Raw genomic sequence first — 18,817 nt, 5'->3', positions numbered from 1 at the left:
TGTTTGTGCATGTGTTAAAGTGTATGCCTGCCTGTGCGTGTGTGTGTGTGTGTAGCAGGGTTAGTGGAGCAGGCTCAGCATGGAGGGTGCCAGCCGAGGCTGCCCTCATCTTTGCCCCGCGGATCTGATGTGCAGCCAATCCCCTGGCGGCAGCTTCTCTCATAAAGAGTCGGCTTATGTCTCTGGTGGTGGAGGGGTGGGTGGGGGTCGTGGGGGAAGGGGCGATAGCAGATTACTGTTACTCCTCCCGGCATTTCATTAGCTCTGAGATAAGCATCTCACCACCATATTGAGTCTGCTACGGAACAGATTTGCCCCTGCACACAATGTTCCCTTTGAGCACCTCAGATGATCAAACAGCAGGACCCCAAATGCTGCTCCTCTCCAAAAAGTTGGTGAAAGCTCCCTGGGATGATGCCTTTCATTTCTTGGCATTTTCCCCTACCCAGGGATGAGACAGGTCTGCTTTGATCTGCTTTGGATCAGGAGGAAAGAAATTGGGCTGTTGTGTCTGCTCTGTTGGCAAGCAAACAAACAGTGTTTCAGATTTGACTTGGCTTAATTAATTAGTGATTCTGTTTTACAGCCTTTCTGATCCTCTTCCAGAAGGTTTGAGAATGGAACTTCAAAGTGTGGTGGGAGGAGAAAGGAGCTGTGGAGGGTGGCAGCGAGAGGGGGGCGTGGTCTGTGGGTGTGCTCGCTGTATGCAGACCTGTGATTGGATGGTGGAGGAGGGTGCTGACGCTTCTGCACAGCAAAGCGAATGACCAGAGACGGAACATATGGGGAGGCTGTGTGTGTGTGTGTGTGTGTGTGTGTGTGTACGTCTTCACGAAGACGAAGCAAAGATCTGTCCAGGTAGCCATAACTCATAGAGGTCTGCGAGGGGGCTAACGTGCACACCTCGCCGGTCTCGGTTACACGTTGCGTGTATTTGCGGCCTCGTGTGTCAAACAAATGTTGGATTTCAAAGCAGAGGAGGATATCCGGTGGCATTAGATCTGGGCTGCTGTCCAACTCTGGAACTCAAAACATCCAACCACACAATGGCAGTCATGTTATTTCTGTCCTGCAGCGTGGACCGCCTCACAATACCATCCGATCCTCGGATACGTTACCATTAGCTGTGATCTCAGACATCACTAATGTTGAATCAAAGTCCGTATTGCGCGTTTCTGAACAGAGCGCGGTCCCAAACCATGTTCATCAACTCAACAACAAATATCTCTGCCATAAGGTGTAGCACAGTGAGGCAGGAAGCGTTGCCAGGTTGGACCGGCCCCGCTCAGATGAACCGGTAAAATGCATGCGACAGATTACCGCTCCCTCCGGACGGTCTTCCTGTGCTCTCCGTCTGGCTGGCAGTGTAATGAATGTCGTGCCGTAAAATGATGAGCTCCGCTGCTCTGAGCGGGGTGACTCAGGGGCCTCCTATAGGTCTTTGATGTTCAGATGCTGTTTTAGTTCCACAAGTTATAATCGAAAGCCACCTGATACTCTGCTCTCTGCCATGATGCAGTAATCAATGTGATTTGACATGAGAGTTAATTAGAGCACCAGCTCTCAAATCCAGCTCCATGGGTGCATTCTCCTTACCGACAGATGCACTTTAAAGCGTCTAAAATGAGACAAATGATCATAGTTTTGGAAATTAAAGATGGTACAGCACATACCTTACTTATGCTAACGTAACCCTCGCTGCCTTTTTAAACACTATCGGTATAAAATATAATTTCAGTGGGACACAGAGAGGTCTGTGGCTGTGAAGATTTTTTCCCAACCAGCAACCTTTCAATGTGTGACACAACTTAATTGCGACTGCCAAGCTCGGAAGTGGGAGCTTACAAGGAACACTTGAAGGCAACGACGTATCCTCAGGTTACGACTGCACTCACCGTTTCCATCCCGAGGCTCCCTCTTTTATCTTTGTGTCTCTGTGTGTGTCTGTGTGTGTGTGTGTGTGTGTCGCTGCAGTGGCTTTACCCCCGGAGAAGACAGACAGCTGCTGTGTGGAGGAGAAGATGCAGGAGAGGGACAGCCAATCCCCCGCAGGGCCGCAGAAACAACTCCAGTTTGAAGTGAGTGTCAACACTGAACGGGACATTTATTACCTCCCCTCTGGATGAAACTGGGGCAGCGACGGGACAGACACACACTCCATGCTGATAGTCTGACTCTGCTCTGTTTCAGGAATTGGAGTGCGCCGTGTCTGTGGAGGAGGACAACAGGCAGGAGTGGACCTTCACCCTCTACGACTTTGACAACAACGGCAAAGTAACCAGAGAGGTACAAACAGATCTGAATGAACGAGCGTACGAATAAAAGCGCACAGTAGATCCAGTCCAGGTGAATCTACTTCGACTTGTTAGCTGGTGTCACCGCACCCGAAAAAGGAAGTGAGGAGAGAAGCTATACGCCTTTCACCCAGTCTCACTCCTAAGAACCAAACCCAGCACTGTCTGTGTTCCCACTCCTTTGAGGAACCTCGTGGCTCAGGTCTGCCAGGTACAGATGTGAAAGAGCATTAGAAAAAGGCCTGTGTTGTTTTGTTATTTTTTTGTTGAGAACATCTTGAAACGCCACAGAGAGACCGGAGCTGTCCTCTGTGTGGATGGTTGTGCAGTTTTTTTGGCAATGCCTGTGGCTCCACAGCTCACGAGGCGGCAGGCGGCCCCCTTGCAGGAGGAAAGAAAAGCTTTCTTCTCTAGTTTTTCTTTTTTTTTTTGTACCTCTTCACACAAATAAAAAGAAAGAGAAACAAAAAAATAAAGAAAGATCTGATATTTTTTCATTCCCTCTTTTACAGATATTCTATATCTGAAAACTGTATGTGGATCCAGTCCCTGAGGAGTTCGTAACAGTCCCCTTTCCTTATGAGCCAGAATGGTATAGTGAGTGAAAATCAGGCTAGTGAAGACTTAATTCTTATGCTCTTTTGGAGAAGTTGCATAAAATAAAACGCTGATGAGATTTGAGATTCCGAACATTTATACCTGCTGAAACTTGTATGGATGATTAAAACCGGGTTTCTGATGAAAATATCTTAGATCTAACACTGAAGAGGGAGTCATTAGCTCAGTATTTAGCACAAAACACTCGTTGGTGCTGATTATATAAATAATATAAACAGCCACCAGAGACGGCACTATTTTATGTGCAAATGAAGCAGGCCAAATATGGTCGGCTACCTCTTTCTGAAGTAAACGTGCTATCACTTTTAATTTGAAAGTGTTGGTGTTGGTAATTGTTTTAGTTTTTATTGTTTTATCTTTGTTCCAATAATTCGATCCCTCCTATTGCGTGGCCTCAGGCAGAGTGCTGTAATGAGCTTTAGTTACATGAAAATATCTGCTTGCATGCTCCCGTTGCTCCTGCATGTGTGGACAAGGGCACTTTGCAATTGAATTTGCTGCCTGAGTGCCTTTTATGTATATGTGTTCATTATTTTATTTATTTGAAAATCCACACGCATGTAGCCGCGCACGTACAGACGTGAGCTCAGTCATTTAAGAGACATTGAGAGATGAAACAGAAAAAGTCTCGATCCCGCACAGCTGTAAGATGACTGATATTGGGTCTGACATCTCAGTCAGCCTCCCCTGCTACCGCAGAGACGTTCCTTTTCATGAATTTATAACTTGTCTTTACACCCCGTCTGATCGCTTCACTGGGAAAGCTGAACTAAAACAACTGACATCAGTGTGTTTCTCTGCTCGCTGTCGTCTGAGTCACTTCTTTAAATTCCTCGCTAGCATGAAGTTCATGATACATGCACAAAGCTGCTGCAGAGTACTGAATTCAAACAGCGATATCTAATAAGTAAGTCTAGCGTCCTTCAGCATATTCCCTTTTTTTTTTTTCTTTTGTAAAATATTTGCACTGAAATTCTGTCTCCGTGTTAGCAAGATCAGCAAAGTCTTTGCTCCATGTTGCGATCAATGGAAGCTGCTGTACAGGAAAACCTCCCCAGCCCAAACACGTTCCCCTAACCTCTCTGCTCCTGCAGGACATCACCAGCCTGCTGCACACCATCTACGAGGTCGTGGACGCCTCCGTCAACCACTCGCCTGGCAGCAGCAAGACTCTGCGGGTCAAGCTCTCAGTGGCTCCCGATTCTAGCCAGCGGTGGCGGAGTTGCACGCAAGGTGCAGCAGGTAAAAGCTTGCGTTAACATTGGGGGGGGGGGCAGAGGAGAAGAGGAAAGGGCATTTTGGGGGTCTCCCTTGTGTTGCCTGTTGTCAGCTCAGCCAGAGATGTGTTTGTTGTCATGCAGAAAGGCGGCTGCTTCGGGCCTGTCGCAGCTTTGTTCGTCACAGTCTCGGAGTTGCTTCATCTCTCCCGCTCAATGGGGTTCATTTTTAATGATGGGGGGAGTGACGGAGGCCCCCTCCCTCAGCGCCTTCAAATACTCTAAAAGAAACCTTAAGAGATGTGCTGAGTCCTTTTGATAACCACAGCCAGTTTTCTTTTCTCCAAAGTTCCCTTTTTTTCCTGCTCTTCTCAACCCCCCCCCGATCTTCTCAGAGCTGCTGGGAAAATATAGCTACGTTCAACTTAACTTTTCTCACTGATGACTTGGTAAACAAGTAGTCAGGGAAGAATATCTTAAAAAGTATATATTCCTGTGTGTTTGTGTCCTATTGTTTCGACTATAAATATCCATCAAGAGATTCAAACAGAGCAAGCTTTGAAAATATCGCCGCTTGCCTTCATGCTAATTTCAAACTGCATCAGATCTCGCAGCCTTAATAAACTATTTCTGAAGTCTTTTTTTTTTTTTTTTTTTTTTTTTTCTTGGTTTTTTTTTTTTTATTTCATTTCACGCCTTATAAGAGGCTGGGAGTAGAAAATAGAATAAATGAAGCATTGTTGTTTTTCCTTTTCTATAGATCTTCAAAGTAAAACCCCAAAACAAAGGTTGCTTTATTCTGAGGCTTGTGTGACTGTTGTCGTGTGTATGTGTGAGTGTGTAGCTGTTTGATAATAGCCTCCTGTCTTTCACACGTACACAGACTTGTCCCACCCCAGAGAGAGAAATGACAAGTGTACAGAAGACCCCAAGAGTGCAGACAAGAAGACTCGAGCACTCCTAAGGTACACTCACCTCCTCTGAACAGTTTCTATTATTTAAGCCCCAAGAAGAAGAATCCGAATTTCATTATCGTTTTATTTTTTGCTAGATCTCTCATTCGAACATCCACTTTTGAAACAGAACGCAAGAAAATATTCTCAGAATAGTTCCCAGAGGCAGTGGATGTTCGCACACGTGGGATTTTGAGACCTCTTTCATTAGTTTTGCCCAAATTTACCTTCAACTGCATTGAGAAGGAGTCTCGTTGCGGCGGAGGGGAGAGTCGCTCCGCTGTTCGGATACTTCCAGTTGAGGTTCAAACCTGTGATTTTCCCGTCACAATCTCACTTCTCTAACAATTACCCTGCTGCTGCCTGATCATAAGGAACACTTGTTTTACTTTGTCCAAACACTACCATGCTGAACCTCACTGACCCAAACTGCTACCTAATGAGAGGTGCCGCTCGTGTCCACAGGCGCCACCACAGTGACCACCACACCCAGCAGGGCTGCCAGCGCCACTGTGTGGATGAGAACCTGGAACGCAGGAACCACTACTTGGACCTGGCAGGCATCGAAAACTACACATCCCGCTTCGGAGCCGGTGAGTGGACCGGGGCCAGAGGTAAGGGGGGTGGGGGGGTAGAAATGCAGTGGCCCCTTTGAAGCTACATCCAGGGGCCCTCATTACTGTGGCACCTGCTTGGAGCCATAAGGTGGAACTACCAACCCACTGAGCTCCTCGCCAGTACAAACATCTGGGCTCAGGCGAGCACAATACATCAAGTGTTCACGGCTGAAGCCCATCAGCAGAACGGGCCGTTGTGAAGTGAAATATCAGGGCTAATAAGCTGCAGGCTGGATCTGATGGTCAGTGATGACATGTGATTAGTTTAATGTTGGTTCTGTTGAGAGCGTGTCAGGATAATCTGCACGAGGACAGAACCTGAAAGAAGCTGCCAGAATCTTATCGGGAAACTTTTTACTGGATCTTTATTAGTGAGCTGTTGGCAGATATTTTTCTTCACTGGGGTTTGAGTATCCATGAAATAAATTTTAATACTCACCAGTTCTGTGATGCTGCTTTCTCGCCTAAAATGATGACGGCTGTCTCTTTCGCAGCTCCTGTTACTGAGCCGACAAAGGCGGAGCCTCAGACCCGCTCGTCCAACCAGACTCGCTCTCGCTCCCACGAACCAGAGAATGGCCACTCCCATTCCCACCACCGCCGCCTGCAAACTGCCGTGGATGCTGCTGCTCAGGACGGCCTCCACCCGCCCCGGCCGCGAGGCCAAGACTCAGGAAAGCACGGCCTCCGTTCTCCCAAGACCCACAGCCGCACGCCTCCCGCGCAGATCAGCGGCAGGGTGATGAGAAGCCGAGGCGTGCCTCTCCCCCCGGCGCTGCCCAGCCAGACCCCCCCTCACCAGTCCGCAGCGCCCTACCGCAAGCACAAGCAGCGCTCCAAGGAGAGCCAGGGCTATCGCGCCTTAGCCCCTTTGGCGGCTTCAGGACCAGTGGTGGAGAAGGAGCAGGTGAGGGACCTGCCCAGCGTGCTGCTTTACGAAGGGGGGCTGGCGCAGGTGGTGCAGCGGCACGAGCACCACCACCACCACGAACACCATCACCACTACCACCACTTCTATCAGTCCTGAATTTCCGCCTGGCCTGCGACAGCCCAGCACTCCTGCGGCTCCACAAAACCTAAACCAGAGCTGCAGACGGTGTCCTCCTCCAACACCGTGCAGTCAGCCCACCAGCGGCTTCGTAGTGGACACGGGACACGGGGGGTGGAGAGGAGGCTCATGGGAGGGGCAGTCCAGTGCGGAGATGTTATTAACCAGTGTTATGAACAGCTTGGTCAGACTCGGGTGCGCAGCAGGACTGAGGATCTCGGCTGGGGCCTGAGAGGAGGAACGGGGAGCAGCAGACTTAATAAACAGCTCGGACGCTCCTCTCACGTTGTGTCCCACGACCCGACGAACTGTACGGATTCGAACCAGCACCACGACCCTTCCAGACCACTAAGCCAAAAGGTTTTTAAACTAACAGGAGGGACGTGAGAAGGACAGACTGTGGTGCAAAGATGAAAATATATGAAGGAATATAGACGATAGGAGAGCAGGGCATAGCATGTATGTGTGTTTGTGTGAAACGTTGTGCGAATGTGAAGGCGTAGAAAGTGTGTAGAGTATGTGTGTGTGTGTGTGTGCGTGTGTGTGAGTGTCACGTCACTGGTGTCTGTTGAAAACCACTTGAAGTGCGCTCACGGGTGCGTGAGTATTTAAAAGCTGGCTGTCAGGCAGGTTTTTGAAGATGAAAAATGAAAAAGATTATGATCTGAGCACGCAATACCCTGAAAGCAAGTTTAATGGGAAGGAAGAGTAAAAAAACACAGATCCCAAATGTGCTGCTACCTCTAATTTTATCCTAATTGTTGTTGTAATGGTGACTTTGACTAAGCATTCAGAAGTTATTTTCAAATTGCGTCAAAACTTTTTTTTGGGAAAGAAGAAAAATTGTGTCACAATTTGCAGTACTGAAGTGTTGAAAAGCTCCTTTTATTAACTAACCTTGACTGTACATAAGGTATATATTGTTATCAATTTTATAAGCTTTACTGATAATGTGATATCTTTGTATTCACTATCTGAAGCTTTTGTGTTTGTTTTCTTACACAGCCACATTTTATAAGACCACTTGCAGCCCCATTTTCATCAGAATATATATCGAAGTGTATAACCCGCTCAGTCTCTCTCACACACGCACACACACACACACACACACGGCTTCGTCTCAACCTTCTCACCACGTGATCAGCGTGACCCAGAAATGATGGCTGAGCGACTAAAATCCTGCTGTTCAGGACGTCTGTAGCTTTGAAGACGAATCTGAGTTCAGTTTAATGCTGTTTATCTCTCCACATAAACTCCGTTGGAGTTGAATCACATGTTCTCTGTCTTGTGATTTGTGACATCAGAGCGGTAAAGAACACGAGCTCTGCCTCCGGCCCCGTAGCGTAATTTGCGAACATCGGAAAACCTTCCAGCCAGTTAGAAGTTTCTTTCATGAATTAACATGAAGTCTGACCTTTCTTTTACAGCAATTACTACATTTTTCACCGCTGCCCCGTTCGCTTTAGAGCCCAGCCAGTCACACATATTCACACCTGGAAGTTCTCATGCTCTGTGGTCTTTTTTATTTTTCTCCCTTCACGCCAGCAGCTCTGATGTCCGGGGGCCTCGGCAGAGCCGCCCCCGAGGTCACGCGGCTGCTCCCTCTGTTTCCTGGCATCCTCCTGTCCCCCAGCTGTCAGCAGGTCTTTCTTTGTGGTGCGGCGGGGCGAGGGCCCTTTCAGCTGTCTCATTCCTCTGGTGCTGGATAACACTCGGCCCGGCTCGCAGTCTCCACTAGGCCCATAACTCACCAGCGCTGCTCTCCTGCCAGCAGCGGTGACTGCCTGCTCACGATGTCCCATGATGCTCCACGAGCGCTGCATGGTGGCGCGCGCAACAAACAAAAAACGTGCTCGGTGAAGAGCTGCCTGGTCTCTTTGGGATTATCCACCGCCGTTTGCCCTGCTGACCTTTTGCTGCACTTCCCACTTCCTTGCAGTGATGGCGGGTTTGAGTGAATCACTCCTGGAACCGGAGGCTGCCACCGTTCCGACATAAGTGCGTGCGTTTTGGGGATGAGAAGAATGCAGTATGTGCCAGTCGTGTCCTCAGGCCTGCGACATCCTCCTACAGCTGCAGGCTGTCCTTTAGCGAGAGGCACCAGGCAGACAGGTCGTCTGACGGGACCTGCTTGGGGGAAAATGGCATCATTTCCCCGAGGGGGATCACAGCTGCGCTCCATACTTCAGCTTCTTTACCTCACGCTCTTTTTCCCGGACAACAGACCCTTAACCCTTAGAACACTGTAGCTCCTTTGTCAAAGCTTCACCGCACCCAAAACAGCATCGATACCAGTGTGGGAGTCTAAATTTAATCCTCTTGTGTGAGCGGAAGGCGAGCAGGCCGCTGTTTGTCCAGCAGGGTGGTCTGATTGGACACGGCGAGTGAAGGAATTTGAGTAAAAGGCTCGCTCAGACTCACAGCATGGTTGTAACTTTTAAACCAGGGAAAGTTTTACCGATGACACATAACTCACTTTCATAGAATTACCTCAAGTGACTCGGGCTGCTTCACTGAGCTGGAAGGTTCCTTGGCGGTATTAAAGGGTTTGGGAGAGAAGTTCATTTTCTTCCTTCAAAGAAAATGCGTGTTGTCAAAACCTCATTCTGCAGCCTCACCACTGTCGCTATCTGCCTGTCTTTTGTCAAAGTCTGGCAATATCTATATTTGGAGAGGGAAAACAAAAAAAGATCAAGTGCAGGTGTTTTTTTTTTGTTTGTTTGTTTGTGTCATCAGCTTTTCCTCTAAAGCTCCAAGAATCTGTCTGTATTTTTCCGTTTGCCAGATTATTATATTATACGAGAGCGAGTGTACCTTTAATGTTTCAAATTATGAACGCCTCTATGTGGAGCAGAAAATCTGTTCCAGATCCATCATCGTCTGTCCCGTCGTGTTGGATATTCAGCATTCAGCGCCGCCTCTCCGTGCTAACACAGCACGAATCGCTCCACACGTTTTTTTGAAAACCTGATGTACATAGTGGACTGCAGAAAGATTAAACCAGCGCCGTTTAGAAATAATAATAATTAAAAAAAAAAAATCTTATTTATAATCAATGCCTGTCAAATATCTCTGCCTAATGTCAGCTAGTGCTCCTGGTACACACACACCGCCACACCGAAGTCTCAAGCTGTTTCTTTTCCACGCACACATGCAAACTTTCACTTGGTATTTGTTGTTTAGCACTAGCTGTTGGTTCCCTTCATGACTGTTTAGTTATATAGATTGTATTTGATTAATTGCTTTATTTATTTGATAGCAGATCTGTGCCAAGGGGAAATACCCTTTTATTAAAGTATGAACCTGTTCCTTATTAACTCACTGACTTTTGGAGTGACTTTCTTTCATTTTTCACTGGAAGTACATGTGTTATTGTTAAGATTCGATGTGTATAATGAGAATTTATGACTTCTTTCCCTTAAATGACGTCTGTATTTATGTTAATGCGCCTGTTATTTATGATAAAACATAACTTTTGTACCGAATGGCTTTCAAAAACATTTCTGACTTACAGGGCAGGGAAATAAATATATTTGCTCTCTCACTGAGAGAGAATGAGTTGCAGCATATCAATTAGCTTTAAAGGTGCTGCTAGGCGGAATATTTAATGAACCCTAATTTTCTTTCTTAATGCTAAGCTAAGTGAGCCAGCTGCTGCTGTTGGCTTCATATTTAGTATACAGACCTGAGAGTGCTTATTAATCTTCTCATTTTGAGCCTGAGCAGGAGAACAGATGAGGTGTGACTACCGTGATTTCCTTTAAAACCGTGTCTGCTGTGCTGTTGGTGGCCTGATCATCTTAAATGTTGAATGTCGACGTTTCATTGGCTGAAGGGCTCAGTCAGCTGACGATCTTTGCTGTGAAATAGTTTCTGTCCGTCCTTTATCACCTGGACCGGCCACAAATAGTTAACAAGGCCAGTGAGTCAATAAAACTAATTTAGACAGCAATTTTCGCTAAACCTGTACAGGAACGTCCTCACAAACATCTTCTACGTAATCCCTCAATAAACATCCCCACCCCTACGGCGTATGTCGGAAAAGTGCACAACAACAACAACAACAAACCCACCAGCTGATCTGTTGAAGTGCATTTCACTTTTATTTCTCTGTTAAATGCTGAGAGAGTCTACCTGTGACGGATCATTCTCGAGGTCAAACGGTGACAAAAACGGGATTCGTGTGAGCGAGCGATTCAGGATGACGTGTTTACTGCTGCCTGGCTGAAATTTCTCTTTTCTCTCTCCAATATTGATCAGTTTTCTTGAACATTTTGTATTTTTTGTTGCCTAACCCGAATCCTAACACTTTCAAGGACTGGTGTGTGTGTGTGTGTGTGTGTGTGTGTGTGTGTGTGTGTGTGTGTTTTTGTGTGTGTGTGTGTGTGCGTGTGTGTAGCCAAGTTAAGCTCCTCTTCACTGTATCTCCACTGTGGTGTCACAGAATGCTCCCAAATCTGGCTGACCACAGCTGCTCGCCTTGCCACGCTCTCTACATGCACACACACTTTCATCTGCAGCTTAGCAGCTTATCTCTGGTCGGGCCGACCGCAGAGAGAGAGCCCACCTCTTGGCAACACGATACGCCTTCCTCTCACGAACACGTCTATTTGTGTAAGCTGGGCAGTGTAACGCCGCACAACTCGTATCATCGTTACAAATGATTTCTACCCTGACACGGCTTACGAGGTTATTATTACCCTGGTTCACACGTCTCAGTCATTAACAGAATGAGTCGTCCATATCGATGGTGTCCAGTAAGTGGTTCCCATTGTAATCAGGTCATATGTGCTACTTAAAGGTTCTACTAAAATATGAATGGATATTGGATTTTTTTTTTTTTTCATCAATTGATGGACTAATATTTTTTTCTGTTAGAATTTAAACCAGATGTCTGCAACCAGAAATGCAAAATACTTTTTTTTTTTTAAAAGCTATTTTTAAGACCTCTTCACGTGGACAGGCATCAGACTCACTTTTAAAGTCGCCTCCTGTGACAAAACAGACTCACCTGCACTCATCCTGGAGATTTTTCATCTTTACAGACTTAAGAACACGTCTGAGGGTCTGAGGTGAATCACACAAATCACAACAGTCGAGAAAATTCCTCCTCTGCTGGCGACTTTTCCTCTTTCAGCCTGATTGCTAAAGTTTTTGTGAGCATCCCCAGACCGAGACAGACAAATATTCAAAGTGATTTAAAGGCTGCACAAGTGAGCATCACTCAGCAGTACTGTTTCATAAGCGCTTGGCAAATCCAATAAATTCCATACTCGGTCTGTATAAAAGCACGTTGCCATATTTGCCATAACTAATGAAAGCCATGACAGCTGAGTGCTACGGCAGAATGAAAACACACGTTGAAGCTGCAGCTGTTTAAAGTGAAGCCCAGAAAACATTAGTTCATAGATTTTAGATAGAACAACGCTTTGGCTTTGCTGTCTGAGTCACTGCCTGTATCTCAAGCGAACTCAGGACATGTTTTGTTGTTGCGCGAAATGCAGATTTCACAGTCAATCCACCAGAAAAAAAAAATAAATAAAAATGTGCTGGAAAACTTTCTCTCAGATGCCGTGGAGCCGACGGGGCCATTTCCTACTGTATCCTCCTGCATCCTCTCCTCTCTGCTGCCTGGCACTTTTTTTTGGATATTTTCTTCTTCTTTTTTTTTTTTTACTCTGACTTTGATCTGTACTCCTTTCAACTCTCCACATATGTTGGTAATAGCCTCGGTGTTCATGGAGATTTTCCTCTCCAGTGCAGGGGAACGGTTTGATAATGCATTCACGCCTTTTGAAACGGCAGCGCTGCAGACGGTGTCCTTCCTCTCATCTGTGAGCTTCTGTCTGCTGCCCAGTCTCTTCGCAGGTGCGTCGGGCGAAGACGTAACGTCCGTGCAAACACGTCTCACATGTTCAGACTGAACTCTGCTTTGGAGGTTTGAAGGAAGATGATCCCTGCTTGCTTCATGACTGTTATTAAAACTGCAGTACACGTCCGTGGCTCTCTTTGCGCCTTTCTTTCTGCTGCCAGCGAAGCAGGCCTGGATCTCCGGAGTCGCAGCTCTTGTGGGTTTTCTTGTGTACACGTTGGTTCATACTGTAACACCTTTGCTCAATGAGCTGCAGCCAGGAGGATTTGAGTCAAATGCACTGTTTTTATTTCATTACAGTGCGTGTGCTGCACTTTTAACACGTTTAAGATTTAAGTGGTGTCACCAAGCTCGCCAGTAGGAGTAATGACGGTACACCAAAGTCAGCAAACAGGTGAAGAAGATGGCTGTCAAGAGTGCAGAAAGACGGAGGGAGAGCAGTTTAATAACTTCACTCCGACCATGTTTGATCTGCATTACGAGTATTTTAATTTGAACTTTAATTTTCTTCATCATGCTTGTTCCTCTAACTGTTTCGAGGAGAACTTTCTCAGTCTGGTGCTGTAACTCAGTCCAGGATCAGAGCGCTGCGGCGAACACGCAGTTTGCTGGATAACTGGAGTTTGCGGGTTCGGGCTCAGTGAAATTTAACTCACTTTCCAAGGGAGTTAACTCCAAAATACAAAAAGATTTATGGGTATGTTTACAGAAGTTGACACGGTCGTTTTTTTCACTCTTGGAAAGCCCTGCAAAAGAAAGTCTGGAGAGAAATAACCACCACAGAAGTCAAAGTACGATAGAAAGCACCAGCTAAGAATCCCAAACTGACTTATTTCGTCATTTCATCGGCCACAGTCACAATCAAAAGCTTATCTGACCTTTTCCATTCAGATCCAGAGTGTGAACATTAACTCAGTGTCTGTTGTTTTATACAAAGAACCACTCGTCTAATTCTCCGCCAACTCCAACATCACGTGATACTCAGGACTAAGCGAACGGTACACGATCATTTATCGATGAGCGCTAAACAGCAATTGCAGTGTGCAATTACTTTGAGAATCCTCCTCCAGAGACCAGCACGCTTCACAACGAAGACAATAGAGAGCAGCAGTGAGGAGAGTAATGATCCCTCAGTTCTGCGCAGCACGCAATCTAAAAATATTCATTCACTTACCTGAAAACTCTGCAAGGGCCCAGGAGGATGTTAATGTCTAAGTAACTGTGTGGTGTAATCATTAGTGTCTAACATGTCGAATCAGGTAGTTTAACTCAAAGGGATTTCTGCAGAGCTTCTTCTCAGCAAATCCAAGACCACATTTGTCGTTTTCAGCGAATAAGGACAACCACTCAGGCTTTCTCCATATTTAGAGCAACAAACAGCTCTGAGACTGTCATGGAAAAATCCAACATTAGCAGAGAACATAATGGGATAAAGCTCTCCCGTGCATGTGTACGGCACTCTGTTTGTGCAATTGGGAGAGACGGGTTACAGCGAAGGGTCTTTTTGGGTAGAAATAAACGCTATCTCTGTGTAACCACTGGCAATAAAGAAAAGGCATGATACTGACTTAAATATGAGGAAATGAGACGCTGTCATAATATGCTCTGTGTGCTTTGTTTCCAGCAGATAGGCAGCGGGCTTTGAAGTGTGGATTGGCACAGCGGGGTGCGAGCTTCTGTAAAGGCAGGATGCTAAAAGCTAAGGGATGAGAAGGACACGAGGTAGTCTATTACCAATACAGGAGCAAAGAGAAAGAAACGGCGGGGTGGGGGGAGAAAAAGGCAAATCCAATGATAATGTACATCTGTTCCAGTGAATTTATGAGCTTTGAACATTTTTTCATGTGGGATAAGTGGATCCTTTTTCTTACAGAATCTCAGAACTTCAAAGCAGATTCGCTTTGGATAATGCAAATGATCGAAATATGCCGGCTCCTGCCTACTCAAGAGCATGAAAAGCAAAAGGGAAAAGGGAGAATTAAAGCTAATTGGCATGGCAGTCTTTTATGTGGGGAAAGAAGGGCAAAAATAAAACACTTCAATTATTGTCAAGTTCATTCAATTAGGAAGCAAGCTGACAAAGTGCTAAAGTTCAGCAAGCCCAAACCAGTGGCCGACACTTTTCACTGTCGACGTTTCCCTTTGTGATATCTGATGAAATTATAATTAGCAGGATTATATTCACCCTATAATCACCACGCTGGCACCGGAGTGAGGCGGAAAGAGAGAAAGGGCTTTGCTCAGCTCTGATGTTGTGGCGGCTGGCGCCTGAGGATGGAAGTTATTTGTCTGTCGGTCCAGTATTTCGGTGCCTGTGCGTGTCGGCGAAAACCAGCGCCTTCCAAAATATGTGTGAAAGCATCAGCAACAATATTGGATTTTCAACAGACTCATCGCTGGACTGTTTTTTTGTGTGTCTACATCGTTATCCTTAAACCACACAAGTGACTTTTTCACTCTCTCCCACAAGTAATTACTTTTACATTCTGTGTATTTGTATCCCACATTCTCTGTTGTCATGATGTAAATACTAATGCATCACACTGAGGAGGTAGTTTCGACCTTTACTCATTCCAGCCGTCTGATTTATGTCTTTATTAGGAGTGAATCCGTTTGGTTCAGCCTGGTACTGACTGCTGATTTAGTCTTTTATAGGATTTGGATAATAGAGGATAATAAAATAAAGAATAAGACCAGTCAGTTATCATGTGGTTAAGCAAGGTGTCATTTGCAATACAACATTTATGATGCTGTCAAAGTTTAGGCCAAGAACTCTCACCGTCAGTGATGTTACGTTACATTATTGGATGTTTGAGCAGGATTGGTTCATACTATACATCTGTATTAAAAGCACATTGAGGAAATTGTTCATTATATATTGATGTGCTGTGAATACGGATATTTTTACAGCTGCTGCAGTGGTCACATGCCAGAAACGGGAAATGCATCCCGACTTTTGCAACATAAGAAGTCGAACACGCTCTTGTTTTAGCAGCGTATCGTTCACTTCTTTTTGCCAAGAGCTCAGCTCAACTTTTCCCAATTCCAGATCTGCTGCGTGGAATTCGAGAGACTGACTCCAGACTTCCTCAGATAGCAAATGAATAAAACAAGGCTCCGGAAAGTTGCATTTGGTTTTTAGCAGATCATTGGAGCTCTTTCTTTCTGCAACATCAAAGGCAGCGGCGGCTCTTTGATGTGGCAGCATGCTGTTTAAGGTACAGAGTGAATGGAGAGATGTCAAGCTGCAAGGTGCCTCTGTAGTTTAGGTTGAGTGCTGCAGAAAGCTGCAGATGAAAGAAGCAAACAGAGTTTGATAATGAATGTCCAACAAGTAGGACCCATCTCAGACGGTGCGCGCTCGGCAGGGTGCCTCCGCTAACCTTGAGCTCAGCAGCCTGAACCTCGGGCAGACGCGGGAGTCTAGGCCACATCAACTTTTCCGCCGGAAAAAATGGAGGGCTCTCAGATGTGAGCTTTAATCTTCCTGTTAATTAAATCCTGATTGACACACACACACGTGCTCTCCTCAGCCAGTTACCTCCAAAAGGGATGTCATCCACTTCCTCCTCCCAACACCCTTCTCTCTGGACTTCAGCCGTTTGTAATTATGAACTAATGCTTCCGATGTGTGAGCATTGCATAGTGATCCCCGGCTCAGGGGAACGGGAGATTACACATTGTTAATGCATAACAGCCTTTTTTTTTCTCTCTCTGCATCATTGACAAAGTGGCTGCCATTGTTCATTTCAGAAGTTTTCCAAAGAAGTTCTCGATGCTCGTGCTAAAAGGCAGAAGGATTTCTGTTTCATCGTCCGTCAGGAGACTCCTCACTGTTAGTGTTGAAGGGTGATAATATTTTCTGAACGTTTTGGCTCCAGCCTTCGAAGTCACTGCTCATCACAGAACCACCAAAAACAGATGAAATTTGACGAATCCCACGTACCATAACAGCAAACAGCCAGTCTGGACTCACTGATGTATATTTCCAGTGAGAGATATCTTACTGAAGCTGAACTGTGTTTTCCAGCAGTTTATCCATATGACTTTATATTTGTTTCTCTAAAGTGGGTTTCAGTCTTTTCTGTACAAAATTGCCTTTTTTTGTTGTCCTGCAACTGAAGCTCAGCAAGCGAAGGACCGAAACGGTAAAAACTGACTTTTTTGCAGCCCAAATAGCAACCAACAGCCTTTCAGTACACATCTGACTGAATGTAAGATATACATACATAAACACGTTGATGCCGTGTACAGTTTCCCCTGCGAAGACAAAATAAACTGAGGGAATCGTGTGTCACTGCTGGTTTTGCAGTACCGCTGTGGATTTTTTTTTTTTTTCACTTTTTAATATAAGAAATAAATAATCTGCTCTGAACATGAAAGATAGTTATAATGACCCGCCTGTAGATTTACTTCTGAATACATGAGGCATGGTGATTTGCTTTTGGGAGCTCTGACTCTCTGGCAAACCAATCAGTGCACGTACAGTACACCAGTGCACCTGGTCGAACACTGAGCTCATCACATGTGCTTTTGATTTCTGCACAGAAAGAATGTGCAGCAGTGAAACAAATGCAGCCAAAGTATTCCATCTCTGCCGAGGCTGGGGGTGAAATCTAGATCTGAACTGCCCTCTTACTGACTGACATGGAGTTTTAACTGACCTGGTGCACGTGGTGATGCTTTAGTGACCCACCAGGAGCTGAACGAGACGTAACCTTCATGCACAAAAAATTGCAAGCCGAGCACTGAATGCATCAGTGCATGTGGTGGAAACTTTAATAATTTATTCTATCACAGTTTTCAACACAATAAACTACAAATGACTATTGCTGTGGAGCTGATCCAAAAATTTTACTTTCACAGCGAAAGGATGTAAAATAGTCAAAATGCATGAAGTCAGAGATCCGTGTTTTGACACTGGGTGGAAAGAAATCTGTTGTTGCAAGAGAGGACAGAAATACTCCAAGGTATCTTTGGGGATTATATCAGTATTTCTTTTTTTATTGACAATATCCTGCCTTCTTCTTTTTTATCCATTCAAACCTGTCTAGACTCCCTACTGTGATTTGGATGACAGAATGCCGCGTTAGAGCTTCGTGCACATGTCTGACAGAGAGTACTCTGCATTACACTCCCCCTGGTAGACTTCCCTGTTTCTCCGACAAAACAAAAAATGAAGGTGTTGGAAACAGGATTTCACTGTATAAAATTTTATTCCTGTCTGTCTTTGATTACTTTATGCCTTTCTGTTTGTGAATTTGCCCGGGGGTGCACGGTGAAGACATCTTCACGGCTGGCGGTGGGAGGACAGGCAGACAGATGCAATGAAGGGATGAGGACCAGGCTTATAGACAGATAGATGGACTGGCAGACAAGCTGGTGAAAAAGAGCAGGTCCACAGAATGAGCACAGACATCAGCAAATGATCCTCCGACTGACCGGAGGACAACATCACACATGGGGACCGAGTGCTGGACTGAACAGGTGACTCAGACAAGCCGGGAAGTCTCACAGGTCTGATGCTACTGAAAGAGAAACTGAACGGAGGACAACCCTGAGAGTGGATGGGCTTCATGCTGGATTCCAACCAGACAAGAAGCAGATTGTATGAGGTTTCAGTGAGACGTGCAGCACTGTACAGGTGGTGAAGGTGACAGACTGGCAAAGACATGGCATGGATCACAACTCAAAACAGACCTGTAGAGGGTGAAGTTTGGGCCCAGACTACAAAGAAGTGCAGATTATCCAAAGTCCTCCCAGGACTCAACTCTGCTGATGATACCATGGTATATATGTATATGTGAATAATGAGGGCCAGGTTTACAGACAGACTGATGGACAGGAACACATTAACGTAAATAAAAAGATGGAAGTGAGGAGCAGAGGTGTGAGTATGCCGGTGATTGGAAACAGAAATTAGAGGAACAGGTGGATCTGAAAACAGGGAGAAAAATGATTTAAAACTTCATTTGAACTCTCCAAAAACTGTTTCATTCTGGCATTAAAGAATACATAGTTCATTATTAAGTGTTGTTTCCAGAGTTGTGTTGTATTGTAAAAACACGTTTTGAATTTTACATCAGATGCTCAGAATGCTCACAAAGCTGTAGGTTTCACAATCAGCATAACGCCTTTACTGCTGTAACACTGTAGACGTATCATTCATGCTCAATGGATCATGTTTTCTGGCTGGTG

General features: G+C 45.6%; 1 protein-coding gene across 1 annotated transcript in view; it reads left to right on the top strand.

Moving 5' to 3' along the window:
• Positions 1-10,134, top strand: part of nkd1 (NKD inhibitor of WNT signaling pathway 1) — a 30,244-nt gene extending 20,110 nt beyond the window's left edge. The window contains exons 5-10 of the mRNA XM_029499127.1: positions 1,975-2,078; positions 2,191-2,286; positions 4,007-4,154; positions 5,013-5,094; positions 5,548-5,675; positions 6,194-10,134. Of these exons, the coding sequence (XP_029354987.1) occupies positions 1,975-2,078; positions 2,191-2,286; positions 4,007-4,154; positions 5,013-5,094; positions 5,548-5,675; positions 6,194-6,726 (1,091 nt within the window). The 3' untranslated portion in view covers positions 6,727-10,134. The remainder of the gene's footprint in view (positions 1-1,974; positions 2,079-2,190; positions 2,287-4,006; positions 4,155-5,012; positions 5,095-5,547; positions 5,676-6,193) is intronic.
• The last annotated feature ends 8,683 nt before the right edge of the window (positions 10,135-18,817 follow it).

The sequence above is a fragment of the Echeneis naucrates genome, chromosome 3 (genome assembly GCF_900963305.1).
Source record: "Echeneis naucrates chromosome 3, fEcheNa1.1, whole genome shotgun sequence".
In the NCBI taxonomy this organism is placed as follows: domain Eukaryota; kingdom Metazoa; phylum Chordata; class Actinopteri; order Carangiformes; family Echeneidae; genus Echeneis; species Echeneis naucrates.
The sequence above is the reverse complement of the archived record's forward strand: the minus strand, read 5'-3'. Positions and strand labels throughout refer to the sequence as shown.